This window comes from Aulonocara sp. 'chitande type north' Nkhata Bay, linkage group LG3 (assembly GCF_057382095.1).
Source record: "Aulonocara sp. 'chitande type north' Nkhata Bay isolate Kocher_YH1m ecotype deep benthic linkage group LG3, A_spYH_male_GT1.1, whole genome shotgun sequence".
NCBI lineage: Eukaryota > Metazoa > Chordata > Actinopteri > Cichliformes > Cichlidae > Aulonocara > Aulonocara sp. 'chitande type north' Nkhata Bay.
In genome coordinates this window covers 37,732,235-37,743,604 of record NC_141346.1, presented here as the reverse complement: position 1 = coordinate 37,743,604, position 11,370 = coordinate 37,732,235, and the positions used below count along the sequence as shown (strand labels likewise).

At 39.9% G+C, this 11,370-nt stretch overlaps 1 protein-coding gene across 1 annotated transcript in view; it reads right to left on the bottom strand.

Annotated features, from left to right (window-relative positions):
• Positions 1-7,316, bottom strand: part of LOC147335483 (protein mono-ADP-ribosyltransferase PARP14-like) — a 25,843-nt gene extending 18,527 nt beyond the window's left edge. Inside the window, exons 1-7 of the mRNA XM_086279494.1 lie at positions 7,239-7,316; positions 6,918-7,154; positions 6,333-6,557; positions 6,128-6,182; positions 5,819-5,965; positions 292-354; positions 35-211 (exon numbers count right to left, since the gene is read on the bottom strand). Of these exons, the coding sequence (XP_086135620.1) occupies positions 35-211; positions 292-354; positions 5,819-5,965; positions 6,128-6,182; positions 6,333-6,557; positions 6,918-7,154; positions 7,239-7,316 (982 nt within the window). The remainder of the gene's footprint in view (positions 1-34; positions 212-291; positions 355-5,818; positions 5,966-6,127; positions 6,183-6,332; positions 6,558-6,917; positions 7,155-7,238) is intronic.
• Between the last annotated feature and the right edge of the window lie 4,054 nt (positions 7,317-11,370).

Here is an 11,370-nt window from a genome sequence, read left to right as displayed (position 1 = left end):
CAGAATAAATAGAAATGCTAAACAAGATACTTACCAGCACACATGGCAGGAATTGCCACTGAACTGTAATTATACGATTCACAATAGTAAATAATATCACATACAAGTTGTTCAATGAGGACTTCATCCTGTTTTCCATGCATGTGAAAAATAGCTTTACAGGGGAAGTTTCCAGGCTGGGTCACATAAATGTCTCCTCGATTTACTTTTGCTACACAGAAAGTGGGAGAGGAATGATTAGTGAGAGGCAGATAAGATGAGAATTTAAGTAACTGCTTTTCTTTTTCTCACCTGCTTTTAGCTCGGCTTCCACCTCTGGTCCAGCTCTAGTTAAGATGTCTTTGCATACTCCATCTATAGAAGATGAGAAATCATAAAAATATACATTAAAGCATAGCTGGACTGGCCATCGGGCATTTTTCGGTAACGGTATAAACACTGAAAAGTGGTGGGTTGACCAGATGCTGGGAGATGTGTAAAAATAACTCAGTTGTTTGGTGGTGGCTATGGCGGAGCTGCCACAGATTCAGTAACATTAGCAAGTGGTGGAGGCCAGCAGGTGCAACACGCTGGCAGGTGGATGACGGAAAGGCAGGAGGAGCAGAGACCCGAGGCGCGAAGGAATAAATGATGTCACGACCATAACTAGACTGGCCATCGGGCATACCGGGCATTTGCTCGGTGGCCCGATGACAGTGTAAACAATGAAAGGTGGTGGATTGGCCAGATGCTGGCTGGTGTGTAAAAATAACTCAGTTGTTTGGTGGTGGCATCGTGGAGCTTCCACAGATTCAGTAACATTAACAAGTGGTGGAGGCCAGATGAGGGAGAGGGGAGGCAGGAGGAGGAGAGACCCAAGGCGGCCGCTGGTCCGAGTGTCAGGTGAACTGAACTTCAGGTAAGAAGTTATGACCTTCAGTCTATCTGGGTCAGATATAAACCAAGTTTAGGTGGAGTTTATTTTCGTTATGCTGACTTTTTACAGTCAGTTACAATAACTCGTACTGTGTACTAGCTAGCATGACGGAGTTTATATACAGCTGGGCGGGTGCTATGACGTTAATGATGTTGAACTTGTTTTATCTTATTTTATTTATAAGGTTAGTTATTAGAGTTTCCAACCGTCCCCTAAAAAATGGAATCGTCTGGTATTCAGAGAAGCTGAAGAAGAAGAGCTGCCTCTTCTTTTCTACTATTTCTACTTCAATCATGAAACTGATCAATGATCAGCTGATCGGCTTTTCTCTCGTTTGTTTATCGCCCACTTCGCGCCAGAAAGAGGAAACCGACAGATGTCACGCTAAACAACAGCAGCACTTTTAAGCTTGATCAGCTGTGGTTAGAATTTATTTAATATTACTTTCTAGTATCAGCTGATGTTTGCTGGAGCCACAGCTGTAAAAGCTGCTGGTCATGATGTCGGTTTGGTTATGTGGTGAGAGGGAAACATGAAGATGAAACCAGGAGATGTCCTTACTGAATCATCAGAGCTGAACAGGTGATGGAGAAACAGGTTTTCCTTTTAGGTGACATGAATGAGTTGAAGGGAAGTTATGAACTGTTTCTGAGAAATAACACCAGGATCCTTTTCTATGTAGCTGACACCTGGTAACTGTGCAGGGGCGGGTCTAGCAAAGTTTTGCCAGGGGGGCAGGTAGGGCATTAACAGGGAAAGGGGGGCACAAAGAAATACTTTTCTTTCTTATTCTCATTTGAAATATTTAGCTTTTAACAAATAATTATCTGAATCTTACAACAAACGTTTTCATCTGATGTAAACTGTATAGAAATCCATTATTGTACATACTAATTTTTTTTAAGGTCCTATCATAATTTCTTCAGAAGTAGCTAAGTACTGTATATGATGCCAGTATTTTCCCACATTTTCTAGATACTGTACCAGTACTGTGTCTAAAATGCCATCAAAAAGTCAATTAAGTTTTATTCTTTCTCACCAGTCTTTCTCCTTTCACTTTTTAAAGGTTAGAAAAAATATTTTGCCCTGCCATGGTGTTTTTGATGTGGCAAATGAATGGTTTATGAAAATATATCTAAATCTGTCATTAGTAATCAGTAATGATCATGTCTCACCTCTAGTCTTCTCTGTCTTAATTTCAGGTTTTCACCATGTGTTGTAGATAGTTCAGGAGGTTAACTCGACCAAGCAGTCTACTTTTGGGTACTGTTTAGAATACCAGAATAGGGAGGATGGTGTAGGTTTAAGTTTATTAGACTGATACATATATACCAACAAGACAGTGTATATCACTGTGACAACAGTATGTTTTCATTCAAAGGCTTTATGGTTTTTCCTATAATACCTGGTGGGCCGGTCTCTAGTCAAAATTCCCGGGCTGATTGTTTGTCCCAGTCCAGCCCTGCATTAAAGGACTTACAGTCTGTCAGTGACGGCAATTTTGTGAAGCTACATGCTAATCTTGTGCTACTTTTAGCATGCAAACACGGCTAATCAGCACCAGAACTGAGTTATTCTGAATCATATACAGTCAGGTCCATATACAGCGGCTTGCAAAAGTATTCGGCCCCCTTGAACTTTTCCACATTTTGTCACATTACAGCCACAAACATGAATCAATTTTATTGGAATTGCACGTGAAAGACCAACACAAAGTGGTGTACACATGTGAAGTGGAACGAAAATCATACATGATTCCAAACATTTTTTACAAATAAATAACTGAAAAGTGGGGTGTGAGTAATTATTCAGCCCCCTGAGTCAATACTTTGTAGAACCACCTTTTGCTGCAATTACAGCTGCCAGTCTTTTAGGCTATGTCTCTACCAGGTTTTCTTCCAGGATTGCCCTGTATTTGGCTCCATCCATCTTCCCATCAACTCTGACCAGCTTCCCTGTCCCTGCTGAAGAGAAGCACCCCCAGAGCATGATGCTGCCACCACCATATTTGACAGTGGGGATGGTGTGTTCAGAGTGATGTGCAGTGTTAGTTTTCCGCCACACATAGTGCTTTGCATTTTGGCCAAAACGTTCCATTTTGGTCTCATCTGACCAGAGCACCTTCTTCCACATGTTTCCTGGGTCCCCCACATGGTTTTTTAAATACTTGGTTGCAAATCTTTTGCAGTCAATTACAGCCTGAAATCTGGAACACATAGACATCACCAAACGCTGGGTTTCATCCCTGGTGATGCTCTGCCAGGCCTCTACTGCAACCGTCGTCAGTTCCTGCTTGTTCTTGGGGCATTTTCCCTTCTTCAGCGTTTTGTCTTCAGCAAGTGAAATGCATTCTCAATCGGATTCCGGTCAGGTGATTGACTTGGTCATTGCAAAACAGTCCACTTCTTTCCCTTCAAAAACTCTTTGGTTGCTTTTGCAGTATGCTTTGGGTCATTGTCCACCTGCACTGTAAAGCGCCGCCCAATGAGTTCTGAAGCATTTGGCTTAATATGAGCAGATAATATTGCCTGAAACACTTCAGAATTCATCGTGCTGCTTTTGTCAGCAGTCACATCATCAATAAACAAGAGAGCCAGTTCCACTGGCAGCTATACATGCCCACGCCATGACACTTCCACCACCATGCTTCACTGATGAGGTGGTATGCTTAGGATCATGCACAGTTCCTTTCCGTCTCCATACTCTTCTCTTCCCATCTCTCTGGTACAAGTTGATCTTGGTCTTGTCTGTCCATAGGATGTTGTTCCAGAACTGTGAAGGCTTTTTTAGATGTCATTTGGCACCTTAACCATTATCTGGCCTTCCTGTTTTGGGGCCTCACCAATGGTTTACATCTTGTGGTGAACCCTCTGTATTCACACTGGTGGAGTCTTCTCTTGATTGTTGACTTTGACACACATACACCTACCTTCTGGAGAGTGTTCTTGATCTGGCCAACTGTTGTGAAGGGTGTTTCCTTCACCAGGGAAAGGATTCTTCGGTCATCCACCACAGTTGTTTTCCGTGGTCTTCCGGGTCTTTTGGTGTTGCCCAGCGCACCGGCATGTTCCTTCTTTTTGAGAATGTTCCAAACAGTTGTTTTGGCCACGCCTAATGTTTTTGCTATCTATCTGATGGGTTTGTTTTGTTTGTTTCAGCCCAATGATGGGTTGCTTCACCAATAGTGACAGCTCTTTGGATCTCATCTTGACAGTTGACAGCAACAGATTCCAAATGTAAATAGCACACGTGAAAATGAACTCTGGACCTGTTATCTGCTCATTGTAATTGGGATAATGAGGGAATAACATACACCTGGCCACGGAACAGCTGAGAAGTCAATTGTCCCATTACACTGGTCCCTTAACAAGTGGGAGGCACATATGCAAACTGTTGTAATTCCTACACCGTTCACCTGATTTGGATGTAACTACCCTGAAATAAAAGTTGACAGTCTGCAGTCAAAGCACATCTTATCCCTTTCATTTGAAATCCATTGTGGTGGTGTATAGAGTCAAAAATGTTAGAATAGTGTTGATGTCCCAATATTTATGGACCTGACTGTACATACATACCTATTGCCATCTATTTTGTTAGCAACATGTAAGCCTTTGCTTCTGTAAAGTTTAGGGCAAGTTGCACAGCTGATTAACAAATACTTTTCTATTTGTTAGCATATAATAAAAGTCACAAATGCCAGTCTTATTGTAACATCAAAAGAAAAGCTGGGTCTCCAAAAAGTCTAAGATAATCTTATTAAAATGAAGGTCTGATGCCTATTGGTTAAATACTGATATATTTAATAAATGTATTTAATTTCAAGGACAAATTTGGATCATCTCTGTAAATAACAACAATAATTGGACAATGCATGCCACAGTTTTATTTTAAGTTCCATTTTGTGTCTCGGTTGGACATAGAGATTCTACCCATTTGATTTCTTAGTCCTGCTTCCTGCTTAGAATGACTCATCAACCCTATTTCTCGTAATCAATCCAAATGCATTTATGGGAAATGGTACTCAAAGGTAAGTCAAAGGCTAATCCCTGCCAAACCTGCTTGGCTGGAAATGAAACATGTCTGACACCACAGGCCATAAACCAGTTCACCTCTGTTCCCTGCCAGACTGTCACTGACATCTTATATTTGTTACAGTTTGATAATCTGAGTCCTGATTGCTTTCCATCACTTACGCCTAAGAGTTTTGCATTTTGTCATCCACTAAGCCTGTTCCTGCTGAATGTGTCTAATATGCACTATATTTCACTATGAGAAACTATAACCATGATCGGTACTAGATCCAAAAATCAAGAAATTATCTAGTTTTGCAGCTCCAGATGCATTAGAAATTCCATCCATCCATCCATCCATCCATTCACTTCCGCTTATCCTTTTCAGGGTCGCGGAGGGCGCTGGAGCCTATCCCAGCTGTCATAGGGCGAGAGGCGGGGTACACCCTGGACAGGTCGCCAGTCTGTCGCAAGGCTAACACACAGGGACAAACAACCATTCGCACTCACATTCATTTGCACATTCACACCTAGTGACAATTTGGGTTATCCAATTAACCTATCCCCACAAGCATTAGAAATTAGTGGCATAATTACTTATGTTGTTGGACCTTGACTCTCTATTCTTAGTCTTGCTTTTCATAAGTATATGATGAGGTTTTAGCTAATATAAGTGACCTGCTGATAATACTAGATGACAACTTGGATCTTCAAGGATTATATTCATATGGGCATTCCCATTTCTGTGCAGATATTCATGAACAGCTGTTTGTCTCTGCTATCCGCAGAGAGCTATTCCACTATTGTGGCTAAAAATAACCTTACAGTTACAATATGATCCTCCTGCTCACTCCACCTTCCTGCCTTTGTGTGCATCCTCACTTTTACCTACCAAGGTTAGAACTTTTGAAGTTGGTTGTGTTCACCACAGCATCTGTAGTCTCATTAATGATGTCACCAAATATCACATGTAATTTAACCCCACTCCCCACTGTGATGATGATGTCATCTAGGTCGCTGGTGAAGGACCTGAAGATTGCTGAGAGGAAGAAGACCACACATTAGATTTTGTCTGATATTTAATCTGATTCCTGAGGGTCCTAATGAAGATGGTAAAATATAACACTAGCTGAATGCTTTTTATCTGCTCACTATGCATTAGTGTCACATACTGAAGACAGTCTGAGTAGTGCAAGTTTACCTTGGCCTCCCTGGTTCATATTTAAGCTGAGCTGTCTGTAGACATCGTGGTAGCACTGTAGATAAAAACACAGAATAACACGATAAAGAATTGATGCATGGTCAGAACAGCCCTGTTTTTGTTTTTAAAAGTGCTTTATAAATTAAGTGATATAGTGTGATATGCATGTTACATATCAGATCAGGACATATCGATTGACACTGACCGCCTCAGAATCAGGGTAACCAGGTTTAATGACAATGTGGATGTTTGTAAGAGATCCAGAGGATGCAGATAATCCAAACTGGTGAATGATGTCAGTCAACACTTGAATGGCTTCTCTCAGCGGGTATTGTAAAACAATTCCTGGCCCAATGATCGGAATGGCCACTGAATCCAAATTCTGCTGTACACAAAGCTCCAGACACTTCTGCAGACCGTTACCAAGAGCCTGCAAATCAAAAGTTACATATTTTTAACTATGTTTTCAAACTGTTGGATTGCACACTGCAACTAACAGAGCACACATGGAAAACAGTGAGGCTGCACAAAAAAGTTGTATAAATCTTTCCTTGCATTGATCTAGTTTGAGCATTAATGCTTTTGCTTTGCAGTTAAATATTTTATTATCTTTTCTTTTGTCTGTGCTTCTACTTTTGCACACACAAACTTATATATCTGTTTTTTCCAGTTAATCCTTTCAAATATGCACCACTTTAAAGTGGATTTCTGTGGTTTTCTGAGGGTAAATTAAATATGAATTATGTTTTTTTCCATCACCAGAAGTGTTAATGAAAGTCCTTAATTTTACCTGAACACTCTTTCCTCTTACTCCGTCCCAAGGCAAGCACTCAATGAAGAAAATCTTGGAGCAGCCCAGAGATGGAGGTGCATCAACCATCTGAACATCACCAGGGGCGAGGGCACAACTGGCTAAGACTGAATCAAACTTTAACTTTAATACATTCCCAGCTTTGGCCAACAAACTTTTGCCAATATTTGTAGAAGTCAGCTGTTTGTTGAGCATGGGGACCACCAGAACATTTGCCTGCAGAAATAATATTGAATAACATGAATGTTAATATTTTATTTTGGGATTATGGGAAATAGAATTGAATGGAAATAATCAAACCTGTTCATTTTCTAAACTGCTGAGTTTGATCTTCAGGTTTGTTCTATTAATTGCAGAGTTTCCAACTGTGCTGTACATGCTGCTGCTGTAGATTAGAGATTAGATTAGATTAGTGGTGTATTGCTGAGTCTGCTGGTGTTTTGTGGTCTTTGCACATTTGGGATGGCTGCAGTTTGCTTCTCTCGGATAATGACGTGACAGGAACCCTCTATCAGCTCTTTAGTCACTTTACCCTCTTCCTGGAAGTACTGCTGAGCCCCTGGTCCATCTAGATAAGATAAGATAAGATAAGATAACCTTTATTAGTCCCACACGTGGGAAATTTGTTTTGTCACAGCAGGAAGTGGACAGTGCAAAAGTTATGAGGCAAAAATTAGAATACAATAAGAATAAATACAGTACACAACTGTACAGAATAGAATAAAATACTATATACAGTAGAATACAATAAAATAAATATACAATAAGATAAAAATAGAATACAAATACAAATACTATATACAACTGAGTAAAATACAACGATGACAGAAAGGATTATTGCACTTAGTATTATTGCATATGTATGGATGTGTGTGCTTGATCAGTCAAAGTGTCTACTATAACACTGTCTAGAGTTGATGTTAGGGCCTCCTTGGCCTCCTGAACATGACATCGAGGACCAGACACAAACACACAAGGATTTGGAAAATGTGAGGGTTGTAAGGTCACCTTGGTCTGCTTCATGCCAATCAAGTCTAGGATTTTATTAAAACAGTCGACCATTTCAGGATGAAGCAGATTGATGTTTTCTTGAGTTGAAACTTGATTCATCTGGAAATCATGAAGAACTTCATTGAGCTTGGCCATGTCTTCAGTTGGACTTTGGTTGTTCCAGTTCGCCTGGCGCCTGGCATGTAGCTGATGTCCACTCTGAACTCTCTTCATGTCCAAGTAACTTACAGAACATTTATAAAGCTCAGGTGTTCAAAACTACTTTGGCCAGTGTACATTTTACAAGTTGCATATAAGTATATATAGGGTTATATGAGGTAAAACAGCAAGTGGCACTTACATATCTAGTTCTCTACAGTTATATTTGTAATTTTATTGTGTTGCCCCTTTGACAAATAAGCAAACTGAATTAGTTAGTATCCTAAGTTAGTCAGTATCCTATGGGCGATCGTGGCTCAAGAGTTGGGAGTTCGCCTTGTAATCTTAAGGTTGCCGGTTCGAGCCCCGGCTTGGACAGTCTCGGTCATTGTGTCCTTGGGTAAGACACTTCACCCGTTGCCTCCTGGTGGTGGTCAGAGGGCCCGGTGGCGCCAGTGTCCGGCAGCCTTGCCTCTGTCAGTGCGCCCCAGGGTGGCTGTGGCTACAATGTAGCCTGCCATCACCAGTGTGTGAATGACTGGAAGTGTAAAGTGCTTTGAGGTCCTTAGGGACTAGTAAAGTGCTATACAAATACAGACCATTTACCATCTAAAGCAGAATTCAATGACTGGTAAATTATTTAAAACACAATGTTCAGGTTTTTAAAAATTTGTGTGATCAAACCACACAGACACACACTCTCTGGCCACTATATTAGGTATAGCTGCTCAAGCGCTCATTTATACACATGGATAATCAGCCAGTCACACGCCACTAGACATGGTCAGGATGACTTTCTGAAGTTCAAACTGAGCATCAGAATGAGGAAGAAATTTGGGCTGTTTTGAATATTTCAGATATATTTCTCCTGGGATTTTCCCACACAACCATCTCCAGGGATTACAGAGAACGGACTGAAAAAGAGAAAATATCCAATTCTCTGCATGTCATCTTAATGTGCTTTAAACTGATAGGAAGGGAACAGTAATTCAAATAACATTACAACATTACAATCAAAAAGTACAGTGAAGATTTAAAGCAGCACTTTCGTCTGGTACTAGCAAGGTGACCAGTGAGAGTGTTATCATTTGACTTGTTATCACCTGTGTTTTAAAAAACATTATCTTCGATGATGTGGACGTGGAGTAACACATGTGATATGATTTACTTGCTTTTCTACAAAGTATCTGCATGCTGTGCCATCCACATGACGAGTTTTTCAGGGAAGGCCTTTCTTATTTAAACAACATTAAACTTCACTCTGTATTTTCAACAACTCAAGTCAAGTGGCTTTAGTGTCATTTCAACCATGTGCAGTGGTCAGTACACAGTGAAGCAAGACAATCTTCCTTCAAGACCACGGTGCAACATATAACAGACAATCAACACAGCACTACATAAAGTGTACTTGTACAATAATTGCAAAAAACAAAAATAAATAAATAAACAGTGAGACAGAGTGAAAGAGGCCCGAGAACTGTCAACCAAAAGAGGGCACAGCAAACGTGGAACAAACATTTACCTCCAGAACTAAAGTGGTTGGTGTTTCCATTTCCCAAATGTTGTAAGAAGAGGAAGTAATACAACACTGACATTCTTCTAAAACAACAAACATATTCTCTAAACTTGTCCCTGATATCAAATTTAATGATTATATATATATTTTTTTTAAAAAGAGAGCGTTTTACTATTTAAAATGTATTCTTTGCAGTACTTGCAATGTCTTTCAAATATTTTAAAATCATCTGTTTCTGTCAATATTGTCCTCAGCTGTCCGACTTTTCCTGGAGGTTAACTAATTCCTCTTAAACTGGTTTGGCCACATTATTCTGGCGCTCAGTTTTTACTGTAACCAAAAGTCATGTTTGAAAGAGCAGTAAACTGTACCAGTGATTGGCTTGTCGATGGCTGGTCAGAGATCTGTGGTGAACTTGTCCGGCTCACGGTCAGCCGCACTTCTCCACTCGGAAGAGTGATGGTGTGAAACTTCCTCTGCAAAACTCTGTCTTGATCTGGAAAACATCCATAAACAGAGTCACTGAAATAGCCTGAATTTAAACACAAATCTGAAAACATATTTTACAAATAACTGACTGTCCTACCTTCTTTTTCCTTGAAACAGATTTTATAAACGCTTCCTCCGAGTTTTTCAAGATTTCCGCAGTCGCCACCCCCGGAGTCTCGCCTTTTCTGAAAGAATCTCCTCACCTTCTCCTTTTCTCCGTCTGTGAAGTCAATGTCTTAAAAAAAAGTGGATATGGATATTCATCCATTTTATCTGCAATTCTATACTAACATGAGAACAACTAACAATCCGTCTTTCTATCCGTCTAATCCGTCTTTGTGCCACTCTTTGAGTGCATTTTTACTTTTACTTTTAAAGTATTGCCTTCTCATGTTTACACGGCCACACCCAGTAATGGAAAGCATTTAATCAACATTTAATTGTCAGGAGATGTTCTTGGCTCACCTGTTGTGCAGGTACTTTACAAGGTGTTTCAGTTGTCAGAGTTTAACTCTAAATTATATTTATGTCTCAATATGGTTTTGAGAAATGCATTTCACTGGTAATTATGCTGAGAGCAAATTAGAGTTTGGACTTTGGATTGTATAGTTCATCTGATGTGATAGAAACTTTTCAAGAAATCTGAAACAACAAAAAAAATATTTCACAAGAACCCAACCATTCATCCATCTGCATGGGAGCTGGAGCCAATCCTAGCCATATGGCCAGAGGCAGGAAGACCCTGAGCAGGTCACCAGCCTGAGGCCTCCACAGGAAACCCACTAAATGTCAGTACTGAACCAGGGGCAGATCTAGAGAAATTTTCCTAGGGTGACATGGAAATCAAATGAGGTGGCAAAATCAAAGCCTTTAAAAAAAAAAACATATGTAGGTGTTACATATGGTTAAAATTATTCAAATGCAGTATGTATACATGTTTTCTATAACTAAAGTCTATAACTTAATTATTTTCTCTAGCCCACATAATTAAACATTTCAACTAAGCAAAAAATGTGAATTTTGATTTTATTTATGTAGCCCAATAACTATAAAATACAGAAAGCTACACAACATGGAGAATCTAATTGCTACATGCCTAATTTCACACAAAATATCAGAAATCTGCACTGTAATGAACAAAAATTTAAACCTAATTTTTCATGATTTGTTTGGTTAACCCTCTGAGGTCTAAAACATAATCGGCCATTTTTGACTACTTTTGATTTTACATTTGTATTTCACCTTCAAATTGTCTTTGTTTCCTTGCCTTGCTTGGTA